Source organism: Eucyclogobius newberryi, unplaced genomic scaffold, assembly GCF_026437365.1.
Source record: "Eucyclogobius newberryi isolate DKJ021-1_F unplaced genomic scaffold, fEucNew1.0.hap1 SCAF_11, whole genome shotgun sequence".
In the NCBI taxonomy this organism is placed as follows: Eukaryota; Metazoa; Chordata; class Actinopteri; order Gobiiformes; family Gobiidae; genus Eucyclogobius; species Eucyclogobius newberryi.
This window is the reverse complement of record NW_027315735.1, coordinates 22781579-22808446: the sequence shown is the minus strand read 5'-3', so window position 1 is coordinate 22808446 and position 26868 is coordinate 22781579. Positions and strand designations below refer to the sequence as shown.

The following is a 26868-nucleotide window of genomic DNA, read 5'->3' as shown; positions in this document are numbered from 1 at the left end:
GTCAAACTCTTGCAAGTTTCAAATTAGACTTGTTTGCTTTGGAAGCACATAGCTTAAGAGTAGGGCAATTCAACATAAGGCCCGGGGGCCAAATCAGGCCCTCCAAGTGATTTAATCCGGTCCATATCTTCCAAATATTGAAATTTTAATATTTTTTACTGGTTTAGTTTTGAGTTTGCACTAATTAGTCCTTGTTTAATTCTGCTTTAGACCGAGTTTGATTCTGGGTTAGTCCTGTTTCAGACCTTGTACATCTATATCCATTTATCTATCTATCAATAAATTTTTCTGTCTGTTCAGACACAACATTAATTCACTAGCATCAGAGACCACTTTCATCCTGAGTGAAGAGAGCCAGAGCATCTGACGCCATTGGCCAATGGGAAAGCACATGGGCTTTAGGCTGATGCGCCATTTTACTGCGTCCACAGCCATCCGGCAAGATGGTCCTCCCGCTTTGTCTCCTGTAACTGGAGAGCTTTCGGCTGCCTTTGCTTCCGTGACATCGGAAACACAAACGACTTTTTAATTTACATCTCAAGAGTCGTCTCTGCACCATCAGAAATGTCAGTCGTGAAAACTGGGTAAGACAACAGCTCAGTGTTTGCATAGCCTATATATATATATATATATATATATATATATTTAATGGGCCGCTCACAGAGCTACAGTTGCTAGCGGAAAGCCGGGCCATGAGTGCCAGCTAACGTTACAAGCTCCGCAGGTTAGCACACTTAGCTGCGCACCCGGCAATGTTATTATTCTTTTACTCCCTTATAAACTTGCCCAGTCTCATAATGCCAACTAGTATTGCGGTAGTGTGTGATTCACATTCTAATGTTAATGATTTAAAAAGAGCACTTTCATTACTTGTTCTGTGGCGCACAAAATGCCTTTTGCTACTTTTGGTGCTAGATTTGGTGTTGGAGTTAGCTCTGCTTCATGTCTCGGCCATGGTCCTGGACAGTAGTACAAGAACCGGGCCCTGGGTGGGATTCACGCATGTTCTGGTGCGAACCAGCACATTGGACTGTATGTTCCGCATACTTTACGCGATCGCCATGAACACAAATCTCACCACACTAGTCAAGCTACTCAAAATGCTAATGTGACTGAGCCTAATTTGAGATGGTGAGATATTTTTAGGGAATTAAAACATTGCACATACGTTGATTAATAAAATCACTTGTCTATAAAATGTTACTTGCTTTAATGTTGCTGATTGTGCTTGTTACACAATGTGTTAAGTTAGCGCCATTAAAGTCAAGCAGCGGCTCAGACGTAATCAGCACATTATGATGACGCAAAACGGGAAAATAAACAACGAAGCCCGCCCGCCCGCCTCATGGTTTTGGGCCCCTCCGTAAAGGGGAATTTTTATGTCTTAACAAATGTATAATTTCATGGCCCAGTTGAAAAAACTCTAACCCAATGGCTGATGCAGTTATTGTACTCTAATATGCACAGTTTCCCCTGTGTTTAGTGTTGCTTCTAATAACTTTTTCAACTTTGTTTTAGATAAAATGAATGAGGATCTCTGCCAAATGACTGAAACGGAAGAGGTAGGCTTTTCAGAGTAATCCTCAAAAGATCCCAAATTGTACGTTTATCAAATATGAGTAGGCCAGTGTTTTTCAACCTTTTTTGAGTTATGGCACACTTTCTGGTAAAAATGTGGTATATTATGGGACAAATTTGGCTGTGCCACTATCACGTTCTTTAAAGTTGGCAATGATAATTGTTTTGCTTTCTTTTTGGTATGGGTTTCAACTTCCTGTTATATGCAACTTTTGAGGACTTTTTACCATTTAAAAAAATATATCTTATTTTAGATTGTTAATTGCTATGGCACCAGTTTTAGTTTTGCATAATTCTGAACTCTATGGAAATAAGTGTCTAGGACATCTGGACATTTTTTCAAGGCACACTGGTTGAAAAGCAAGTCTATATAGGCTATTCATGGTTCCAGTTTCTGTTCACTGGTGACAATTGTTAGGATGTTTCACCATTCAAAGATGGACTATTTTGAATTGTTGATTGCCACGGCAACAGTACAATTTCTTCACTCTGAAACCCATGAACTCAAGCTCTCAGATTGTCCTATTAATTGTACCACTTTATTAGACCTAATGTTGTTTCCCCTTTTTTTGTATTAAACTCTTTTAATCACATCAGCCTTGTAGTTCAGAAACTATGAAGCCTTCGTCTCGTAATAAGAGGTCAGAAAACAATCCTTTAATAACCTTGTACATTTTATTTCAAATTGTGTAAACTTTTTCCAGTTTTGACACTTGAAATATTTTTATCTATTATTTAGAAAATCCGCCACAATGACCAAGCAATCTGGACAAAACAAATCTGATGCCTCAGAGCAAAGTGGAAATGAAGGTGCCACTTCTGACAGTCCTTCAGAAAGAAACAAATCAAACTCTTCAAAAGGTAATGGGCACCATTTATGGCCAAACTGTAGATGCTGAAAACTTGCAAATTCATTCATCTTTTTCTTCTCCTGTAGGAATGAAGCATACTGGAAATGAGAGTAAAGGAGCCATGAAGCTTAGGGTGGATTTCAAACAAAAGCAAAAGGGTAATTTTCTATGACCAAATGTGAAAATCTGCATTTATCTGCAATGTCAAACTTATTGAAATAATGTTTTGGCCCTTCACAGATGATGCTCTCTCAAAAAATGTCAGCTGCACAGGCTGTGGGAAGCAAGTTAACCAGTTCCGGTCCAATTCGGTGTATGTGCACCCTGTGCTCAAAGTGCTTATTTGTAAGGTAGGGAATATTAAATCTGTAAAGTATATGAGTTGCTGATTCAAATGTATGTTTACATTTTTCATAATGTCCTTTTTAGTCATGTTACAATTATTACACAAGTGATGAGATCAGCAAGGACTCTGATGGGATGGACGAACAATGCAGGTCTGAAATTTGACTCTTTTTACTCTCTTCAAGGGATAACCAAAGCTATCTTCTTAAACACTTATCCACCTATCTTATTTCGATTCAATGTAATATTAAATTGTTTTCGCTTACATTTATATTCATTGTTATATGCTCTACAATTTTTTTGTTTATAAAAATGTTTGTGGTGTTAAGTTTGCATACATTTATTTTGCAGGTGGTGCGCTGAAGGAGGGAAGCTCATCTGTTGTGACTACTGCAGTAATGCTTTCTGTAAGAAGTGCATCCTGCGCAACCTGGGACGAAAAGAGCTATCGCTCATCACTGATGAAAACTCCAAGTGGCATTGCTTTGTTTGCAGGGCTGAACCTCTAGAAGATCTAGTTTCCAAGTGTCATGGTATGATGGAACAGATTCAAGAACATGGCAAACAAAAGAAAACTGATAAAAGTGAGGAGCCTGAGAAGAAGAAAGATAAAAAGAAAGCAGTAAAGGAACATAAAGCAGTTGTTAATGGTAAAGAACAGCCTGAAGCCTCAGGGACAATGACCTTTACCTATAAAAAACTACAAGTACCCAAAGAGCTTGTAAAGAAAACGAAAAAACTTGTTGAAACTACTACCAGTCTAAACAATACATTTATTCAGTTCATACAACAGACGGCAGAAGAAGAGACTGATAATTCAATTAGATATCGGCATTTGAAAGCTTTCAAATCAGTACTTGCAGATTTAAAAAAGGCCCACAGTGCTTTGGAGGCTGCACTAAAGCCAGAGTTTATAAATATGGAGTTATTGAATGGCCTGCCCAGTGCAACAAAACACTCAAGTGAACCGAGCCTCTTGAAAAATGATCTAGATGTTGACCATTCCTCGGACGCTTTAGATGAGAAAACTGCTATTGAGGAGCCAGTCGAAGAAACCAACCATGAATCTGCTGCTGAGGAGATGGCAGAGTGCAATAGTCTGGTTTCAGCATCTATGGAAGAGATGGAGGAAAATGACCCGGGCTCTGCAGAGGAGGACACCCCGGACATGGAGGAGGACAAAACACCGGCAAGCCCCAGCACTGAGGACACAAAAGCTGAAGAATTGCCAGTTCAAGAGATGCAGGAAATGGATGCAGTTGAAGAGCCACAAATTAAAAATGCTGGTACAATTGACGTGGATTCCAAAATGAATCAAACCACTCCAGAAATTAAAATAAAGACTGAGATTTGCGAGGAAGCCTTGGAAGACTCTGGTGAAATGTCACTAGATCAGGATATTTTAGCTGTTCCCCCTTCAGTCCCCGAAGAACTTTTTCAGATGGTTGAAAGTCTTGCTGATTCTGCCAAACTTGAACATAGTGACACTACGTCAGTTACAGAAGAAGATGGCAAGTCAAATGGGAATCCAGCAGACTCCAAACGATCCCAGCCCAAGGTCAAGAATCTGATAGTCAAATTAACTCCTGTGCCTATTGTAACGACCCGTGAGTCCAGATCTAAAAACAAAGAGAAAGGGGAGACGCAGAAGAAGACTAAGACGGAAGGTGGCAGTCCACAGCGCACTCATCAGTCAAGTCGTGTCAAGACTACTCCTTTAAGGAAGCAGACAGAGACCAAGAACAAAGAGGAGTCATCGGATTCAGATTCTGAGAAAAACTCAAAAAAAAAAGCTGCGTCCAGTACATCAGTGGATGACAATAAAGATGAGAAACGGGAAGAAAAGACTCTGGATTCTGACTCTGATGAAGTTCCAAATGCACTTATTGAGAAAGCTGTTGATAGCTCTGGGGATGAGCAGAAAACCAGTTGTGCTAAGAAAGCGGATGATAGCTCTGGAGATGAGCAGAAAACCAGTTGTGCTAAGAAAGCGGATGATAGCTCTGGAGATGAGCAGAAAACCAGTTGTGCTAAGAAAGCGGATGATAGCTCTGGAGATGAGCAGAAAACCAGTTGTGCTAAGAAAGCGGTTGATAGCTCTGGGGATGAGCAGAAAACCAGTTGTGCTAAGAAACGTTTATTCAAACTAAAAAACACATCCCCCTCTTCAAAACGAAAGAGGAAGTCTGAAAGCTCAGATTCAGACAATAAAGAAAATAAAACCAAAACTAAGCCAAAGAAGAAAAAACAAAAGGATTCTGACTCTTCTGATTCAGAAGATGTGGACAAATCAAAAAGGAGATCCACCCGAGTAAAGAAAGGAAAGAAAAAAGAAAGCAATGAGAAAACAAGTTCTCCAGAGAAGAAGCCAGGGGATCGTAAAAGGTCCTACGAAAAGAAACGCACAGGCAAGAGTCCCATAGAGGCATCTAAATTGCAATCGTCATCAAGTGATGAGGAGGAAGAGCAGCAGGTTGACACAGAAGCTGCAGGGGACAGCGATGATCAGAAGATACAGCCTATTGTGGAGAATATTGTTGGTGAAAGTGCGCAGTTTCATCAGTCTTCAGGTAATTACACAGATTCACACATGCTTCAGGTTTCAGATCCCTTTCACTTACAGTTTGGTTTGTGTAGGAGATGAAGTTGATGAGAAAACTGTCTCTCAGCCAATAGAAGATGATTTTGAAGATGACCCTGAAAACAGGTAATGACTCGCAAGGCTTTAAAAAATCTATATTTAAATAGCCTTTTTTAATCAAGCCAACTTTTTAAATAATGATTAGGGATATTTTCCCTTTTCCCAAATTGCATTTGGCCTCATTGTACTGTAAGTCTGTTAATTTTATCCCTAAAGAATTGCAAAGAAGATGCTTCTTGCTAAAATTAAATCAAACTATTCATCTGGTGCTGAAAGTTCATCTGATGATGAAGGATCGGATAAAGAAGATGCCTCCAAAAATGCTAAGAAAGAGAAAAAGGGTGAAGAAGATGAGAATAATACATCAGGTAGCCATACTAAACTATGCTAATTCCATGTTCAGCAATAACTTCAGTTAGTGCAGACATAATTTTGCCTTTCACGTGTACAGACTCCAGTGATACAGAAAACTCGGGTTCTGATGTTGACGTGAAGAAAGGTTCCAGACGTCACAAACTTCTCCGTCACAAGCTGTCCCTGAGCGAGGGTGAATCTGGGGACGAGGACAAAGAGGCTAAAAAGGAAAAATCGAAAAAGAAGGCTAAGAAGACTGGTGAGTATAACTTCTATACACCATTTGTCCTAGCTTTCCTGTGTTGCATGGGGCCTTTTAAGTGCCTTCTGTTTTTTCTTGTTCCTTGTCCTTTTTCAGTGGAAAGTGATAATTCAGAAGATTCGGATTTTGAGGACCCGGACTCCAGCCCACAAAGTTCAGGTTCAGAAGCGTTAAGTGAGGAGGTGAGCGACTCTGAGAAAGAAGGCAAGCGAAGAAAGACGAGGTATGAACAATCGCTTTTTTAGTATCATGTTCTTTAGAGCCTTGAGCCAAACTAAAGTGACTGCACTCAATTTCATTTATGTCATGAAATTAAAACGTGTCTTGCCCCAGTACAGATGTATTTTAAAACGACTCTCGTCAAAATGAGTCCTCTGAAAGTTTTGAATAATAAAGTTTTTGAATAATTGGGTGCTAGGATTGTATTAAGAAAGTGCGGCCGCTGGAAAAATGAACTAGTTTTGTTTTTTAAGTTTGTAATAGTCATCTGCAGCGCTTAACATTTTTATTTTTATGACTACAGAGCTTCAAAAAAGAAGGCTGAAGAGAAACGAAGTTACAAGCAGCAGCAGAAGAAGAAGCGGCGCAGGATCAAAGTTCAGGATTCATCTTCTAGTAATGAGAAAGTGAGGCCATGTCTATTGCAAATAAAGTTATTCCACAAAATTAAACTCCTAATAACACGGTCTCTGTAAAAGTGGTATTAATCCAAGTGCTATGATCATTTTTACAGAGTGGAGAGGAGGGGGAGGGTGAAGATGGGGAGGGTGAAGACGATGATGGGGAGGGTGAAGAAGGCCGCAAAGCACGTAAGAAGATCCGCAAAATCTTAAAGGATGACAAACTGCGCACAGAGACACGGGATGCCCTTAAAGAAGAGGAAGATCGGAGAAAGAGGATAGCAGAGAGAGAAGCACTCCGGAAGAGACTCAGAGAGGTACCGTACGATATGTGCTTCACTTTTACTGTTGCATCTATAATTTTGTTTTGTACGAAGTTGTTGCCCTTAATATTTGGCTTTTGATTTTATTCCAAGCTGATTTTCTACTGCCTTTAAATTATTTTCTCCTCCTACATTTAATATTCAACATACATGACCCCTTTTTAGGTTATTGAAGTGAAAGAATCATCCCAAATGACATGCCCCATCACCACAAAACTCATTCTGGATGAGGATGAGGAGACCAAGGAGCCTCTAGTGCAGGTTCACAGAAACCTTGTGACGAAGCTCAAGCCTCACCAGGTTGACGGTAAGGACAAAAAACATTTTTTTGGTTTTATAATTTTATTTTAATCACACTGTGACCTTGTGTTTCAGGGGTTCAGTTTATGTGGGATTGCTGTTGTGAATCTGTGAGAAAGGTTAAGAAATCTGCTGGCTCAGGTTGCATCCTTGCCCACTGCATGGGTCTTGGAAAAACACTTCAGGTACAACAATTGCTTTTGGTAGAATCATTCAGAATTGCATTCCGTGTGGATGATATGCTGTAGCTAGTACATATCCACAGTAATATGTAATTCTGCTTTTGTACTTTAGGTGGTGACATTTCTCCACACTCTGCTGCTCTCTGAAAAAGTGGAATTCGCCACTGCCTTGGTGGTTTGTCCTCTGAACACTGTCCTAAACTGGCTCAATGAGTTTGAGAAGTGGCAAGAAGGTTTTAAGGATGATGAGACACTGGAGGTAAAGGAGAAATTTGTAAAATAACACATGGCTTTGTTTGTCTAATATGGCAATTGTTTGGTTTGTGGGTCATAGGTTACAGAGTTGGCCACAGTAAAAAGACCGCAAGAAAGGGCTTATGCACTACAGCAATGGCAAGAATCTGGTGGCATAATGATTATGGGTTATGAGATGTATCGAAATCTCACTCAGGGGAGAAACATCAAAAGCAAGAAACTCAAAGAGACCATTAAGAAGACACTTGTAGATCCAGGTACATAATGTGTTCCTTGTACTTTTCAAACAATTATTTTGTTTTATGGTTTAAATATTTGACAATATAAACTGCAGTTCAATGTGGAAAATGTGCATTTTGAATAGGCACTTGATCATGATATTCATTACATTGGTTTCTTTTGACCAGGCCCAGACTTGGTGATCTGTGATGAAGGTCATATTCTTAAAAATGAAGCCTCTGCGGTGTCCAAGGCCATGAACTCCATCAGGACGAGAAGGAGGGTGGTCCTCACAGGAACACCACTGCAAAATAACCTTATTGAATGTATGATTCCATTGTACTTTGAAATGTTTATTATTTTATTTGTCTAAAAATATCTTTTTATGTCAGACCATTGCATGGTTAACTTCATCAAGGAAAACCTGCTTGGTTCAGTGAAGGAGTTTAGGAACCGCTTCATTAACCCGATCCAGAATGGACAGTGCGCTGACTCCACGATGCAGGATGTCCGCATTATGAAGAAGAGGGCACACATTCTGTACGAGATGTTGAATGGTTGTGTTCAGGTAATTTATGGCTCTAAAATAACTTCACTGATAATTGTTAAAGGTTTGTTATGCTAAAGTGACATTCATATAATCATTGTCTATATGCTTATCAAAATAACTGAGTAAAAAAAAGTGTTTGTTTGCGCAATCCTCCTTTTTTGATGGTCTAATGCATAATCTAGGACCTTTTTTTAATATGCCAAAAAACTTCAGGTCTGCATATACCAGATGTTATGTTTTCATATAAAATGTAATTCTGTCAACTGAAAATTACATTTTTTTTTTTCTTCAATTCTGCCAGGGCTCTGTTTGAAGGGAGGAGCTAACACTGAATCTAAACTGATGTCTTTTTCTCATCCTGTTATTTTTAACATAGTGATTTTTGCATCTCTGCTGATTGACAAAAACAAAATGCTTGATACAGTGTATTAAGCTATCAAACCAAGTTCCACTTTCTCTGTTTTAGTAGAAAATATGACATTGTCTTTGTTACTACTAAAGAAATGACTGAATTCAACATTTTTATAGCATGTGTATCATGTATGTTCATAAACATGTCCGACCAAAAACATAGAAATTAAATTAAAAAAAAAATACTTAACTCTATGTACCACAGTGTGTAATCCTATATTTTCTTCTTTGCGGTTTTCCACAGAGGAAGGATTACTCGGCACTTACAAAGTTTCTGCCTCCGAAGCATGAATATGTGCTCTCTGTGAGAATGACTCCCATCCAGTGTCGACTGTACAGATACTACCTGGAGCACTTCACAGGTGGGTTTTCGGTCACACAGCAGCTTTGTGTCTTCATGTCACGGTTCGTACTCTTGTTTCTATTGGTTTGCATCGGAAATGATTGTCACGGTCCGAAAGTGCAATGACTTAAGTGAACCGTATCAGGGTCCTTGCCCTTCTCAGTTACGGGTCTGCTTTAGCTGAGCTGGAGCTGCACAAACTCATTAAAACAATATGGCAAAAAGCAGATATTAATGGAAAATGGTAATTTGTCATTAAACGCTGACTTGATCTTGTGATAAGCCGCTGTACTTCTAGTGATGGTAACTTGCATATTTAGGCTAAGCTAAGCTTTTAGTTTTTTCATGTTTATCAACGTATATCACTCCTGTCAAGACGGAAAATATTATATAGATATACAAAGCATCTATCATCAGACAAATCCAGTACGTTACATAGACGTTAAAACAGAAGTGAAACCCGGTGCAAGGAAATACCCTAATCATGCCCAGGAGCTCCAAAGCGACCTGGTGGGGACCAGAGCAAGTCATAACGTGCCTAGTGTGTTTCAGATCTTTGAATTGCCAAGTTTACATTTTGCTAATGTTAGTCTGTCTACCAACCTGACTACCATAAGACTGCTTTGTATATAATAAGGTTTTTGCAGTGCTTGTTATTCTGGTTGTCCTTTGGTTAAGTAAAACTTGAGATGATTGGAGTTGCCATTTTTAGCGGCTTTGTTAAGTCGTTTAGTGGACTTCCGCTTTAAAATGTGGTCTAGGACCTGTGTGGAAGAGTGGCATCTGGCAAAATGCCCCAGGCAAAATTTTAAGTCAAGTTTCCCACGTCTCCTTAATGAAGAGCCCAGGGACAGAGGGGACCATGGGTGGGGTTGCAAGGGAGAATGCAGGAGCATAAAGTGAAAGGAAAGACATTTCCTGTGGTCAAAAATCTGGAAGACTTGTAGATAAGTGAAGTGACGTGATTAGCTATTTTTTTTAATTGTATACAGGACTGACCTATGACTGGGCATATGTTTGTGTGTGTGTGTACACACACAAATATATATATATATATATATATATATATATATATATATATATATATATATATATATATATATATATATATATATATATATATATATATATATATATATATATATATATATATATATATATATATATATATATATATATATATATATATATATATATATATAATATTTTTTTTTTTTTTTTTTTTAACATCTTACTTTTGAATCTTTTCACTGTGAGATTTGATCAATTCTGATTCAAGTTTGATCACATTTTTAAATGTTATTTACACATTTAATGACCTTTTATTATGGTCACTTGACTGATAGTAACAATGGGTATTTCACTTTTCCTTTGTCTGAATATAAAGTGCTTGTTTTCTTGCCGTGAGGTGCATATTAATAATTCCACATGAATCCCTCTCACTCGGGTTTGTTTGGTGCAGGTGCGGGAAATGCTGTGGAAGGGGGCCGAGGCCGCACTGGTACCAAACTCTTCCAGGATTTCCAGATGCTCAGCAGAATTTGGACCCATCCATGGTGCCTTCAGCTGGATTACATCAGTAAAGAAAACAGGGTAGGACTTTTGATAATCAAAAATCAAAAATGTAAATAAGTCAACATCACAGCTAATGAAACCTCCCTTCACACATAATTCTCATTCAAACTTAAAGCCCAATATGACAGGTTCTCATGTTTTTCTATTTATGACGACTTTTGGGGAGCTAGTCCCTGTGGTAAATAATTATAGTTTTACATCTGTAAATTGCAGTTTGTTGAGAAAATTTGACAAAGTTGCAAATTACTGTAAGTAGTGCCGAGTTCTATAACCGAATACCTGCAACTCTGTCGCAATACTGACCTAACCTAATACTGATGTGCAATTCTGTCATATGTGCAATTGCTGTTGGAATTCATGTGCAATTCATGTGCAATTACTGTGAAATTCATGTGCAATCTATGTGCTGTCGTGACACATATTCATGTGCAATTACTGTCGGGATCACATGCAATGGTATTTTGGTATTTATGTATTTATTTGTCTATGGGAGTTTTTATTTATTTATAGGAGATCTTCTACTGAAAGTGTTTTTCAGACTTCCTATAAGTGATCTGTTCTTCTGTATCTACCTCTGTATCTACCTGCGTTGCACCAATGAAATTTCCCCATGTGGGACAATAAAGGAATATCTTATCTTATCTTATCTTATCTTAAAAAGCGACATTCTATCAAAACGCAGAGAAACTTTACACGCAACTTGCACCTGTTGACAGTTTCAACAATAATTTAACAAAATAAAGGTTATCAGGTGTAATTAATTGTCAAATCCAAACTTTTGTATAATCTAAAAGGACATGGCCCTTGTTTGCAATCTGGTTGCTAAGTAACATCTGAAGCATTACCTCTACCTATGTCATATTTGCTGGCTGTGTCAAATCAGGAAGTGACATAAAATACATCACTAAAACTTAGATGGATCAATAAAACAAAGGAAATATGATTATATTTATCTGTATTCTCTCACTATTGTACTGTGCTGAATCATTTTAATAGGATGACAGTAAAATTCAAATCAATCACATTTATTTTTGTTGCGCCCAGAATCAAAACAGGAGGGGCCTCGACAGGCGACAGTGAACAACAGAAAATTAAACTTAACTACACAGTGTACATGGAAATCAAGCTTGTAACTAAAGAAACGAGCAGTGGTACTGGCAATGTTCTGGCTTTATTCACACATACACCTTCCCTGCTTTAGTCCTGGGAATTTATCAGGGAAATTGCCTGACCAAAAATGCAGGAAAAGCAGTTCTGGCTTTATTCACACATGTTCCTGCTCTGGCAAAATGCTTGGGAAATTCCCAGATCAGACGGCATGTGTGAATGGGACTATAGATTTCTGGTCTTGTATATGATTCTGACTCCTTGTCCTGCCATCTGCTTTGTGTCACAGGGATTCTTTGATGAGGACAGTATGGATGAGTTTATCGCTTCGGAAACTGATGAGTCATCCATGAGTCTCAGCTCTGGTGACGAGAAGAAGTAAAAATTCAAATACAATACTTAATAATATTATGCTATAGAGTGTTTTTAACTTCTCCTGGCCTCTTAATGTTTTTAGGAAAAAGAAGAAGGGCAAGAAAAATGCATCGGATGATTCTGATAGTGATGATGTGGAAGTGATCAAGGAGTGGAACACCAGCTCCCGAGGCCGAAACGGTGAAGGCGGAGGAGGTCGCAGCCGGCCAGAGCCTGTAGAAGAACGTAGGTTACTTTTAGCTTTACACCCTCACTTGTTCATTATGTTACACACATAAACTAATTAATCATAACAAAAACATACTTACAAAATGGTGACGCTTTTTCAGACGAAGAATCACGTCTGGGGGAAAATGCATTTCATAAGACCATGTCATAGTGCACACTGTTCACAGGGAAATAGCCCATCAAGTGTTTTGGGTCGACTGCTCATAAATATTGGACTGTAATTAATGGTGCTTCAATAATTACAGTCCAATATTTATGAGCAGTCAAAAATCCCAAAACTGCAATTTCTTTTCAACATTAAAGAAAACAAATGTAAGATTTAGATTTAAAATATAAACATGACCTCTGTGTCCCCAGATACAGATACATGTTCTAATCAAATATAGCTTCTACTGACAACGATGGTAATGCTGATTTATTCTTTATTGCAAAATTAGCCAGTTTTTCAATAACCGTGAGTATTTATGGCCACGGTAGGTTATTCGTGGGGTTTTGAGAACCTATGGTATACCGCAGAAATGTGTCCAGGCGCAACGCGAGTCACAGGCTGTGTGCGCGCACCTGTATGTGTGTGTTGGATGGAGCCTAGCGTGTCAACAAGGCAGATCTGTTTATGATTTGTCTGGTGCACACATGCCTGTGGAAACGCACTGAACGACCGGTCCGTTACACACAAGGTCCACCGTTACACACAGAGGTCCACACTATTGCGAGTCAACTGTGCGAGCTGCAGTCAGCGCGAGTACAGTTGTTTTATTCCACTGCTTCATGAGTTTACACGGGGCAAAGCAGCCGCTTGGCACGCACCGAAAATGGAGCCACGGAACACACAAGCTCAAAGAAGAGCAGAAGACGGGTAGTTTCACAAAGCTGTTTGTGGTTGATGTAAGCTAAGGGAAAGTGACTTTCTCAAAGTTTCAAGCCCCTCCCCTGAGTGTTACCATGGAGCTCATCACTAATAACTGATATAATGCTTAAGAGCTAAAATGAGGTGTCAGTAATCTTAAATGTATATTATTTAATCAATTTGTGGCCATTATATTTTATTTTCAAATTAATCAATTAACATTTTCATCTCAAGAATATTTGCACGTTGAAATAAAAAAATATCTGGTTTTCCTTTCTTTTTGCCAATAATCATGTAATCGCGATATTTCCCCTCACGATGATCGTGACTCTAATCTATTCTAATTTCGTATTTTGGTTCTCAAAACAAATTACAATCAGAAAGTAGAATGCCTTGCATGAGTCTCAACTGATGTTTTTGTTGTTCCCTCTCTGTCTTGTTTTCTAACAAAAAAATTTAGGGATGAAAACAAAATTATGAAATGGTGACACTTTTTTCTCCAGTGCAATTGTAATTTCAATGTTCGCCGTGGCAGTGAATTGACTCAGTGTTTATGCCAGCAGCTCGGCCGTCTGGCTCACATCCCGGGAGTCCCTCTGCTGACTGGCACCGAGAGTTTGTCACTGAAGCTGATTCTGAAATCCTGGCGCATTCTGGAAAAATGACGCTTCTTTTTGAGATACTTCGAATGGCAGAGGAGTTGGAGGAGAAAGTGTAAGTCCCCAGCACCTTGATGATGATAGTTTGTTAGTTTGTTAAATTGTTACTAACATACGTTAACTTCATACTTCAGGCTGGTGTTCAGTCAGTCTCTTATTTCTCTGGACCTAATTGAGGACTTCCTGGAACTTGCTTGTAGAAGTGGTGAAGACGATGAAGAGAAGCCATCTCCCTACAAAGGTACTGAAGCATGACTCTTAAAAGTTACTTTTTTGTGAAAGGCTGGGCCTAATGTAGCTTCATATAACACCTTTACAGATTGTACCTTTTATACTTTACCAGCCACTGTATACTGTATGTGCCCACATGTCTGTCCAAAGGTTTGTGGTTTTTATTTGATGCTGATGGATTTTGAACTGACTAAACACTGTAAAATGTTAAAAATGCCAACATGTTTTTTGTTTTTTCATATGGATATGCCCGTTTGAAGTTGCCTGTATGCAACATACTTGTACTCGAGTGCTTATTAACTTTAAACACACACAGGCGCTTACAAATTCACCGCTGCTGGTGTAAGGTCATGTTTCTAATTAAACTTGAGCAGCTGTTTTTACTTTCATTTTGGAAATGATTAGACCTTGACTTTTTATTCCACAAAAAATGTTTGCTCAAGGGTTCGTAATTTGTAATGAAAAGATCACAGTGCTGTAATTGGAAACATACAGAGATGTTGGTTATGAAGGCTGGTAGGGGGTGGGCCATGAAAGCTAAACATGTTGGTGTCTGACCAACACAACCACAATTCTGCTGTCAATTAATACATTTCATCTGACAAATGAAAAAATATAAATGTATTGTACATTGAAACTCACTCTATAGTCTATTATTCTGTGCAGGTGAAGGCAAGTGGTACAGAAACATTGATTACTACCGCCTGGATGGCTCTACCAACGCAACCACTAGAAAGAAGTGGGCTGAGGATTTTAATGACCCCACTAACATAAGGTACAACTCAAAGTCAGCTTTTGTGTCCAATACTTTATCTGAGATCTATAGTTAATATTAACCTCCAATCTTACCAGAGGTCGGTTGTTCCTCATCTCAACACGAGCTGGCTCACTGGGCATCAACCTTGTAGGAGCTAACAGAGTCATAATCTTTGATGCATCTTGGAATCCTTCCTACGATATCCAGAGTATCTTCAGAGTATACCGCTTTGGCCAAATTAGAACTGTTTTTGTCTACAGGTTTTTGGCTCAGGTATGAACATTAAATCAGTATTTATTATTATTATTTATAGTTTGCTTTACAATCATTCATTGATAAAATGTGCTGTGCTTTCCAGGGTACAATGGAAGAAAAGATTTATGAGCGACAAATAACTAAGCAGTCTTTGGCATTCCGAGTTGTGGACCAGCAACAAATTGAAAGGCACTTTACCATGAACGAGCTGTCCGAGCTCTACACCTTTGATCCAGACCAGCTGGACAACCCCTCAGAGAAGAAGAAAAAGAGGGACACGCCAATGCTTCCGAAGGTAAACCAATACGCTCGCCTCGTATATTGTACATGTTCATTTGAACACTTATAAACTGGTCTGTTCTAAAAGACATCAGGAAACTAGATTTAATCGTATTCCATTAACTTGAAATTTCATTGTGTTCTTCTTGACTCTTCAAACAAAACCTTTTAGGTTGAAACCTATTAACAGTAGTAAATGTGTCTTTTATGCTCTAACAAACATGGCAAGGAATTCACTTTTAAATGCCAAGCTTGTTATTCCAAAATTGCACCAAACGGCATGCCAGCTTGCATCCTGGTTGGCCTTTCCGGGATCTTTTACTTAGCGTTTTCTTTTCATAATCTGCCTCTCCTCCATAATGCTGGTGCTGTGTCAGTATTTGGGCCCCAAGGGTTTAATAAGAATAAACAGCCATGGCATAGTCCATGCAGCTTTGAACAGCTGCACAAGTTTGTCTGTTTACAGCTATTTACTAAACAGTCTGCTCATTGCAAAGCTGCTAGACCACTATAAAACAGTTTTTCCCAAATTCTCTTCCTTTCATTACTATTCTCGTCTCTAAATTACCCACGTATCTTCCCTTTTCTTTTTGAAGTGGTTTTGCTTTTTGGTTTGATTAGCTTGACTTGGCAGAGGTCTGTAAACACAAGTGGATCTCTAATAAACCCAGTAACACAATATCAAATAGTCCGGCACCAGGACCTTTTGCCTTAAGGTTATTGGCAATGGGGCAGTCAAACTACAGCTGTTCGGAAGGAATTTGCCGTCTGGAAAAATGTGAAGATGAGTCAGACTATCCATCACTGCGAGCCAAAAGTAGGCTGACCACTTCCATGACGATGGTTTAAACAGCCATTGTAACAGGTGTGCAATATTTTTAAAGATATTTATCTACACAGTTTTCTTTGCTTTTCCATGTGTGGCTTGTCAAGTGTCTGTAAAGTCAACCATAAGCGATTAAGGCTCAACTTTTTTTCTCTACATATCAGGCAAATGCGTTTCATTACGTCATTTCGTATGGAGCTTCACTGCTTCACATATTTCATTGTGGTGGTTTGTTGCAACTTATCTTTCCAGAGCCTGTCACACAAACCACATCATATTCTCGTCCTTGCAACGATAGTAAGCTGCAGTATTTTCCACTGAGTCAGTCTTCTGTTTCTTTTAAGATACGTAGTGCGTTAAAGGTCACGTTGTGCGTAAAGGGAGTAGTAGTAGCAGTAGGAAGTTTTTTCAGATATGCTCCACTCTGCCCTATTGCACAACATAAGCAGCCTCCTTTTTTATTTTATCATCTTTTCCACCACGCCCCATGTCCTCACTGTTGTTCCTTTGCTCGATATCGTCTCCATCTGCTACTCTTACTCATCACTACTCCGAAATGTTCAAAGCGGCATCACTTGTTTTTTCTTGTCCCCTTCTGGCTGCCTCTACTCTGATGAAGGGTCATTATTGAAACCCCACTGTTAAAGATGGCTCAGAGAAAATAATTGGAGACAAAGCGACAGGGCACATTTCCTTCTAATGACATGGAGTGTACATGTGACCCAGACATGAGATTTGTCCTATCCTTGCACAATGTCAAACTTGTACAGTAGTATTCTAGGAATCCCGGGGTCCTTCACAATTGGATAAAATACCCAATTCTTTTGATTTCCAGATATTTGCCTTGCTTTTGTGGACAATGATAGAGCCTACGCCTTTCACGCTAATTACTAAAGAGACCTATTTCTCCAAAAAGTTATAATTGCGCGTGTGTGTGCGTGCGTGTCTGTTCAACATCACATGGAAAATTTTAAAGTGGTTTATCGAGATGATCCTACGTGCCTTGTGCCTGTGGCAAGAAGTACTTTCATTATGTTGTGATATTTTCTGTAGGACTACGTCACACCAAATTTAGTCTGTTACACGTCGGTTTGTTAAAATGTTCCCTAGAAATGGGCATGGCAATATAGAAGCCGTTGCAATTGATTCTGTATCACTAAATAAAGTTCCTAATTTATTGGTGTTAGATATTTTGCTACAGCCCTCTTGTCATTGTGCCCTGAGCGGTGCACAGAGCCAGTGGGAGGCTGCACTTATCCTGTGCTACACAGACTGGATCAGTAAGCCTCACCATGCTTGTCTCATTAGCCAAAGGAAAACTCTTGATTTAAAAGGAAATCCTTAAACACTATTTAATCATCATATATCACCCGTCTTGGATGTACACCACATCCAGGATATATTTTGCTTCTTGTTTGAGGACTCAACTTGTGCTTGAGTCAGAGATTTGTTTGGCTTTTCAGCGTTTTTCCAGACTCAGAACAAGTTTGAACTTGTCAGATTGGAGGAGAAGCGAGCTCTAATGATAGTAACAGCATGAGACCATGTTCCTTCTTTTTTTCCTTTCTCACTCTGGTCTTTGTTTATATAATGCCTGATTACTGTATTGTTTGCGCTTCATTTTTATAATTGAAGTTGATACTGTATTACAAACAAATTGTAATCCTGGGTGCACTGTTGTCTAGCTGTGATGTTTCTGCTGTAGGTAGCCGTGTGCATAATCTGTCATTTTTTTAGTTTATTTGGGCTACAAGTTTATTAATTTGCAACAATGGACTTGATGTCTGGTTGAATCCAGCTTGACCTTCCAGCTGGCCTGCCCTTGTACCGCGCTCCTCTCAGCCCCACCCTCCCCCCTCTGGTGCTCGCTGGGGCTTGTTTTTATAGGAATGTACCATGTTTATTGTCTTTGTTTAGCCTTTTGTGACATGCGTGATTTTGTTTCTTTGTTAATTGACTGACAGCCAGATCAACCCCTCACTTGCATACAGGGCCTGGAGGGTGTTAAGACAACGTGGTCCTGAAGCAGAAACCTTGTTCGGAGTGGGCCATTGGGGTTATGTGTATCGTTTATGTGCAGCTGGTGGGGAGAGAGTTTTGACGGGCTATGTTTAGGTATTACAAATATCCTGGCTCCGCACATTCCTGCTGCTGTGATCCCGTCTTGGCCCCTTGTGTTGCCATGGTAAACCCACCTGTGTTTTAAGATGTGTCTGACAAACAGTGTCTGATCTCAATATGTAACAGTTTATTTCTTAGAAGCAACACTAGCTGAATAAGGGAGAAAGAGGGTCTGTTTTTCTTTTTTTTAATCCAGTATACAAATTCTCATTCCTCATTTATGTTTGCCTCACTGTTTGCTAATTGAAGTGCAAGGTCCTTCAGGTTCAGCAAAATTTTAAATAATACATTTATCTTTAGGAAATGTATTGTCTTGGATTTCCATTACATGGCAATGTTGTCAAATCTAGTAACGCTATTTGTTTTGCAGTTGACTTTGATGTACATTTCCTACATAGAGTGCTTTAATTTGCTTTCAAATATTGAACTTAAATAGGTTTCAAGAATGTGTAAATATCATACAAATTTAGCCTTATTATCTTTTTGATTCTTTGTCCAAGTCAGCTGTGGCAGATTTCCTTCTTGGAGCTCACATCACGTTATTAGCACTTTTCCAGATACTTTGTTAAATAAGGCATACTTTGTGTTTAAGTTTGAACAACAGATTATGGCACTTGGGTTGAGACAGCGTCTGGTCTTTGGTCTTGAATGTAAAAAGCCTGTTGTTTGTTATGGCTTGGCATTTCCTAATTGAATAAAAACAACCGTCTGTGATGCCACATGCCAAAATTCCTTTTGAGATGTGACTCTATAAAAACAATCTTTGCGCCCCACGCTTTGGGCCAATGGGTTAATTTACCACTTTTTCAGTACATTTGCCCACCCAGTACTGCTTTGGGCTTTTCTGTTTCCCCTCAGTAAAGTGATAGGCTTCAGCGTGCGGCCCTTAAAGGATGACAATAGCCCAGGTAGAGTTACCTACAATCATTAGTGCTGGCTCTGAACACAGCGGCACACTGCACGCTGCCTGTGAGATGGACGGACCACCCCAGAGCCACTGCGAGCACAGATTACTGTTGTACCTCCAAATGCACTGCTCACCGGCTGTGTACTGTCATCTGACCTGCAGCGCCACTGACCCGCTACAACTAGTGTCTTAAGCGCTCCTTCTGACCAGCTAGAGATTGACAGCAGAGTACTACAATAGTTGTCATGTTCAAAACATTTTTGGAACATTTTGACTGACATTAAAAGTGTTGTTTCGGCTCATGGTGTGACATCGATTTTGACCTTTATTTGACCCAAGCCTTTGTATCCTATTTGAATTGTTGAATGTTTGGCTTCTTGTGTATGTTCCCGTTTAGTCTTTGTGGTTTTATTTTCTTAAAGCATTTGTCATTGTGAGATTGTGTCACTAATTTTCTTATACATTTTGTTTCCACTTAGCAAGTTTTTCTTTTTTTAGTTAGGCTTTAGTTATTCTATTACTTGGTTTACGGATCCGCCGCACTTAGATTATTGATTTCTACAAAATAAATACAATTATTTTTTGTCTTTTTTTGAAGTACCGCTGACAACGCAAAATAGCATTAAATTAAATGTAAAAAACGGTATCAAGTCAAAAGATAAGAGCGCTTGAAGCAATTTCTCGCCAAACTCCTGTGGAAGTCAGTCTGAGGCTACTCCGGGCGGGTCTGTCCCTGCGCGCGGCCCCGGAGAGAGAGCGTGCGCGCCCGTCTCTCTGTCTGCTGCGCCTTTATATCGCAAATACACATTTTAAACCCGTTTACCACATTTTCTTCAGCGCGTTTTGCCGTGACTGGGTGGGGGAGGGTGCACACTTAAGCGTCAGTTCTGTCCGTCTAAAACACGCTAAATCTACTGTTACACTCACCTGCGCGCCGCGTCTCCCCCTCTCCTCCCGTGGTGCGTTTTGGGCAAACCTGGAAGAAAACGTCTTTTGAAATTGAAATTATATTTATAGTTCGTCCGCCTGTGCAATACATTTCATTAAAAAAACTGTAAACCAAGTAATAACTATGGCCTTACAGGAAATTAAAAACCTGGAAAAGTCATGGAAAATTTAAATCCAATTTCCAAGCCCTGGAAAACTTTTAGAATTGTATTGGTTTTGGAAATGTATGGAATATTGTCGTAGCTAGTTTGAAAAAGTAGCTCCCGCTGCCTTCCGGAATCAGGAACCAGGGACCGGAGCGCACACGAGCCACTTCGAGGCTCAGGTGAATCCCTCCTGACACTGGGAATAAACAGCACTGTTGTTAGAACCACAAGCACAGGGGACGCCGCTTAGATCAGACCTGTGTGCACCATTCTAACTATTTTGGAGGAATTAAAAACTGATAAGAAATCATGCATTTAAGAGACCTTGACATAGAGTTTACCAAACAAAATAAACACGAACAAAGAAGTGCACCGTTGCCTGCTTCAAATGCTAAGAAATAGCATGATCCGAAATTCAAGCGTCTGTACCAAATGCCAAATTCTATCTCAATTGTCCCAAAAGCACGGCTGTACTCTGGCAATCTGGAGCCGGTGCAATTTACCTACAATCTCAGTCACCTAATCAAGGCTAATGATTAAATATTTTGTGTGAATTTATTCAAGGTCATGAAAAGTTGGAAAATGGTTATGGAAAAGTCATGGAAAACCCTAAATTAAAATCTGTACATTAATATTTTGGTAATTTTCCTCTTGTGGGGCACTCCCTTTATAAACTGGCTCCTGCTGAGGTTAATGATGCAACTCCTGTATGATGTTTCCAGAAAGTAGTTTCCAGAAAGAAGTCCCAGTTTAATGTAAAGTTTAAAAAAAAAAAAAAAAAAAAAAAACTTTGTGTGGAGTAATTTAAACCATGTTTATGTGAGCGGCATCTGGTCCAGCTCTCCATTTTTACTCAGGTATTGTTTTCAATAACAATGTGGTCATGGAAACCAGATTCTGACAAAAAGTATGTGGTATTTGTTTTGTTTTCCTTTTTATATGTTGTCTAATCTGTCTAATTCCTTTTACAGTCAGGGCCAAGTTTTACCTCATAAAAGTGTTAGTTTTGTCAGTCCATGTTTCTGTGTGTGGGGAGGGGATTCTCAACACGCTCTAAAAATGTGTGAGGGTTTAATAAAGCATAATATAATTAACTGCCATGCTAAAAGGCAAACATTTGAGTTGGTTCTACTCATCAGTCACGTTCTTGTTGCGATTGGCCATGTACAAGCAGGATTTTATCATGTATGAGGGCAAATGTAACTGACGTCTTCATTGTTGTCTGCGGCGCAGATTCCAGTGTCCTGTTTGTGTGTGTCAGTATCGATACCTGCTTAAATGAGTATTTCGTGTCAGTACTCAATTTAGATTTAGATATAGATTTAATATCTTAGTATAGATTATATGTTTACAATATCTGGTGATTGGGCTATCATGCTTTATATATTTTGCAAAGCTAGTAATCACCTAAATTGAACAAATAACCATTCAGTAGATTGACGATTTTACACTTTATTTTACTGCAGGATGCTGTTTTGGCTGAGATGCTCCAGAACAACAAGGACCAGATTGTGGGTTACCACGAGCATGATTCCTTGCTGGACCATAAGGAGGAGGAAGCCCTAAGCGAAGAGGACCGAAAGGCGGCTTGGACAGAGTATGAAGCTGAGAAGAAGGTGACACACAGAAACTCACTACATACTACAGGGAAAGCTGGATAAGTGGCCCGGTCTAATTTGAATCGATTTCTCAAAATACATTAAACCTGGGAAGTACACTCATGGCATCTTTATCAAAGATCGAAACAACACATCTGGAGAAGTCTGTGTAGTCTTATTGATTCTTTATATAAAAGCACTGTCAAATAAAGACGAGGGAAAACTAGGAAAGGCATTCAACTGCACCAGGTAGGAAACAGCCAGGGAACTATTAGACATCAGGATTAGTAAGTGCTGTGCTGTTTTGATGTTAAAATCAAACTTAAATGCTCAATGTAAATGAGTTGTTGCTTATCTGTGTTTGCCAGATTAATGTTATATGTATGATTACAGTTTTTATTACAAACAAACACATCTGCAAAGCTTTGAGACTCCACTGAACGTCTCTCGGCCCTCGCTCCTAACTGGTTATTTGACCTGCTGTAGACTGGGACAAGAGTGGTCTGACAGTTTGGGGCAAAAACTATATACATTTGGTTAATTTGTTTACTCAGAATTCTCTGTTCATGTAAACCCACTATAACAATAGCAATTGGCCTTTGTGTCCGTCGTTCCTAAGATCCTCCAGTTCGGTGTGGATCAAACCAAAGCCCTTCTTGTTTCTGTAGATGTGTTTGCGTTGGATCACTGTAATCCTTTCATCACTGAGGCAGTTGACAGGGTCTCTCTGTAGATACTCGGGTCGCTAACGCTGCCCAGTTTTCACTTTTCCATAGCACCCCAACCTCAATAGGCAATTAGTGCAGTTTATTTGTAAAGGTGTGTTTCTGGTGAGCTGATGTTGTAATGGATCAGAAGCTGGTCCCTCTCCCTGTGTAATCCTAGATTCTAATTCACTCTAATGATTATTTTTCCAACACGTTCTCCCCTGTGCCCTGTCTGTCTGCCTTAAGCTGGTTTTCAGTGCGTCCTCTGCTTTACAAAAGAACAGAGTCACAAAGGCTGAGTTAGGAGATCCAATTTGTCTTCACAGTAGTTCTGTGTGTTATCCGCTGAGGATGCAGAGAAAGCACGAGGCTGCAGGATCATTCTAAATGCTGGGGAGCTTTGTGGAATGAAAACAACTGGAATGCAACCCAACCTCGGCTAATGTCCTTAAGGCTCTGCCAGTGGCGGCTGGAATAAGCTGTATGTATGAATATCAGATTTGCAGCTCAGGAAACTGGACAGACCTGTGAGAACTTGAGCTGGAGCGCCACTGTAGACTCGACCTACAGTTCACTTGTGATGACTGCACATGGGCACAAAAATAATAATCAAAATATCCTTTAGATTTGTTTTACTGCTGAAGTGTATTTTCATTAATTTTCTATTGATTTGGGTGCAGAGACATAGACACACAGACAACCATTCACTCGGGGGCAATTTACAGTTGCTAACTGTTGTTAGTTTACCCAACACATGCATGTCTTGATGAACAATGACAGAAAAACACGGAGAGAACCCATTGGAACACAAGAAAGGCGTGCAGACCATAACATTCAGAGATGTGATGTTGGTCTGGCCCAGGAATTGAACCCATGACTTATTGAGAGGCGGGAGCTTTAGGTTAGGGTCTGCAACCGTGCACCCTGCAAAACTGTGGAATATTTAAAGAAAAGACTTAATAGTTTCCATGGAGACGAGCGGGTTGTAGACCTTGCACCATGAAAGTTGCATCGTGCACATTTAAAATGCATGCAAACCATGTCCACATAAGTTCAAGACAGCCTGTGTACTCTAATTTGTAACTCTCTTCTGTTAACTTATACATTTAGTTTTTTAAGTTTAAAAATGTTGTAGACATCAGTAAGTGGTTGTTTTGAAGTTTTGTACAGTTTGGCACTGCACACCTGTCTGTGACAAAAGACTGTCCAAGGCCCCTAACACGCACACACACTCGCATACCGGATGGCCAGATTACAGGGCACTGAGAAACCATCTGCAGCAGAGGCTCAATTACACAAAAACATCGGCATCCTGCTGTCCTTTACTGGGACAAGACTGTTTACCCTGGGTCACTCCACTTGTAAACGCACTCATAAATTCAGGATAGCAGCGCACACTTTTGTTTGCATCTATGGATAAAAGTATTGGCAGGATTTTATGATCATGTTCAAGTGTCTCTTTCACAGATTCCCTGTCATGCCCCTGGCAACTTTTTTTAGCAGCATATTAACGGTTTGTCTTTGTCGCAGGGCATGTCCATGATGAAGAACACACCTACTGGCTACCCCCAAATGGACATGGGCATGACTGCAGGCGCCCAATCTTACGTCAACTTCAACATGGCGGCCTTAACCACAATGTCCAACCAGCAGCTGGAGGTAAGTAATGAGCTCCACATGCCCCCTCTGCTCCGCTTTTGCCCCCCCGGCATGGCATCCAACATTCCTCAGGACCCCATTGCTAATTGTGACAGTTTGTAATACTCCATGTCTGCGACCGCGGCTATTTATACACGCTGGCACATGTAAGTGAGGGCCAAAGTCGGCTTTGAATGTTGGTAATTACAAAGGGCATTTTTATTTTTTAAAAATGGCATATGATCTTTTAGTATTTCAATTAGTATGTTATTTAAGTTGACATATTAAGTATGTTATTAAGTATGTACAAGACAAATATTCAAACGTTTGCTACACATTTGTTTGAAAAGCTCATACGGGCACAATTTTATTTCTCTTTAGGATCTTATCAACCAGGGTCGAGCAAAAGTCATTGAAGCCACAAATTCACTGAAGTCTTTAAGTCCGGAGACACTGGAGGATACGATTGCCAGGGTGGTAAGTCTGGAACCATCTTCCCATGATATATTATGTAATTTGTGTACACATTAAATGTGAATCTACATTTCAGTGGAAAGAGAACCCATCCCTGACTGAGAACCAGGTCCATGCTATTGCGCTGAACCGACAGGCCAATGTGGAGATGGAGATCAAGCGCCGGGAGGCCATTTACCGTGACATACTCGGCCGGCAGCAGGGGGTACGCGCTGGTTTAAAATACCTGTAGATTCCTTACAGCAGCTGTTCTACTCGTGCACATAGAATATGATGATCTGATGCCTGTCAAGACCACATTTGATATGCGCCCTTTACTCTTTTGCAGCTAATGAGCTTTGTGCAGAAGCTGATCAACAACAGAAAGGTGCAGCAGCAGCAGCTCGCCCTGGCCAACCAGCAGTACCACATGGCCCTGCAAAATGGCGTTCTGGGAGCATCTGGGATGAGCCAGATGGACCTGTTGGGACTCTACCAGCAGCTCCATGGTTTAAGTCCTCATCAAACTATGAGCAAAAATCCAGGGCCTTCCAAAGGCTTGTAGGTCAGACAAGACCCCCGCTCCGCTCGCTGGTCCCAGAGGCCTCTTCCGGCAAGGTTCTGTTTCCATTAACACCACTTATAAGACCCTAAAGAACCAAGAGCGGCCCGGTGCAGTTCAATTTGGATGCGAGTGGTGTCATTTCGGGACTCGCCTGCTGTACAGTGAGAGCCAGAAATGGGATCATCTCTCAGTTCATTATTTCGTAGTTCAGAGAAGAGGGATTGTGTTGTATAAGTGTGTGAACCAGTTCTATTAGGGACATTTTAAGTGTAAATACAGCACTAATGTTGTTCTACATCCTATTTTTTCCATGTATTTACAAAGGCCCAGAATGCTTTTAGGCAAAACATGGTTTTCTTGTTTAAAAGAGGGTTTGGTATTATTTAAAGTCAGTTTTTATACTGTTTTTAAATGCCTAAATTACCCCGAGTGGGACCATTGTCGTCAATGGCAGAATCATTCAAAGCGTTTTCTTAATACGCCCCATAGATATTGCCAACATACAACAACTACACATTCTGAGCTTCTGAAGCTCTATTAGAGAGATTGACAAGAAAACATGAAATGTCTTTATATATTTTTTTCTTTCTTTCGTAAAAACATGTAAAGATTATAAAATTGCAGTTTGTTAAAATATTTTCTATTATCATTTTGAGTGTTTAGTTATCGCTGAAATGTGGTAATGCAATGCTTGTGGTGTTCAAAACTGCCTGCCGGTTCTTTACCCTTTGGTAACATTTGCATTGTCACGTGTTGTCTAGCATAGCACTGTGCGTCCTCTTTTCTGTTCTTAAGTTCCACTTGTATTGAACTAGAGGCAGGGTGTGAAGGACTGGCTCTCCTAAAGCACAACCCCTTCACCCTGACTGATTACTTCACTCATCTGTCAGAGTCTGACAACTGTGGATCCTATGGACTGAATTTGAATTTCAGAATGTTGTCTGTTTTTTTTTTTTTTTCATGTGCTCCCTTGGTCTTTTTAGTTGCACCAGGAGTTGTTCAGACCTCATTTTTCCACTTTCTTGCTTTTTATCTTTTAGACTGGTGTAGCTGTTAACACAGAACTGTTGAATCGTATTTCATAATGTATAAATTACACCCTTTGAAGAATGTTTTTATGTTCTACATGATTTGCCATGATCTATTATCTTGATAAGTATTTAATATTACATTTAATAAAGTGACCAAACGGTGTGCTCTCGAGTCATTTTGATTTATTTAAAAGTTTGTCCCATCAATAAATTAGTCCATCAATGTAATTTATTGAAAGGAGGCATTTATTCACTGAATAAACTTTTTGATATTTTTATTAATACTTTTTAAAAATCACATGTTAGCCGACCATTAATATTTATTCACTATGTCACATCATTTCACACTCTTAAGTGCCTGATGTCCCTCTTCTTCAATCT

At 39.6% G+C, this 26868-nt stretch overlaps 1 protein-coding gene across 1 annotated transcript; it reads left to right on the top strand.

Moving 5' to 3' along the window:
- The first annotated feature begins 412 nt into the window (after nt 1-412).
- atrx (ATRX chromatin remodeler) lies at nt 413-26657 on the top strand. Its single transcript, XM_072438636.1, has 35 exons — nt 413-584; nt 1519-1562; nt 2176-2219; nt 2318-2439; nt 2516-2587; nt 2670-2779; nt 2859-2926; nt 3126-4671; nt 4858-5344; nt 5412-5481; nt 5632-5783; nt 5867-6028; nt 6128-6254; nt 6555-6657; nt 6765-6968; nt 7140-7281; nt 7350-7459; nt 7569-7715; nt 7791-7968; nt 8119-8256; nt 8323-8498; nt 9136-9253; nt 10697-10827; nt 12206-12294; nt 12374-12516; nt 13930-14080; nt 14160-14266; nt 14923-15031; nt 15109-15286; nt 15372-15563; nt 21962-22111; nt 24331-24459; nt 24820-24915; nt 24989-25117; nt 25241-26657. Exons 2-35 carry the CDS (start codon nt 1524-1526, stop codon nt 25454-25456), a joined length of 6135 nt encoding a protein of 2044 aa, XP_072294737.1. The 5' UTR covers nt 413-584; nt 1519-1523; the 3' UTR covers nt 25457-26657.
- The last annotated feature ends 211 nt before the right edge of the window (nt 26658-26868 follow it).

Bases quoted from the DNA above. Each gene is read 5' to 3' on its own strand.
- atrx (XM_072438636.1), top strand. From the start codon at position 1,524: ATGAATGAGGATCTCTGCCAAATGACTGAAACGGAAGAG. The intron at 7,282-7,349 runs GTAAGGACAAAA...CTTGTGTTTCAG, and splicing joins CAAGCCTCACCAGGTTGACG to GGGTTCAGTTTATGTGGGAT. The intron at 8,257-8,322 runs GTATGATTCCAT...TTTTTATGTCAG, and splicing joins GCAAAATAACCTTATTGAAT to ACCATTGCATGGTTAACTTC.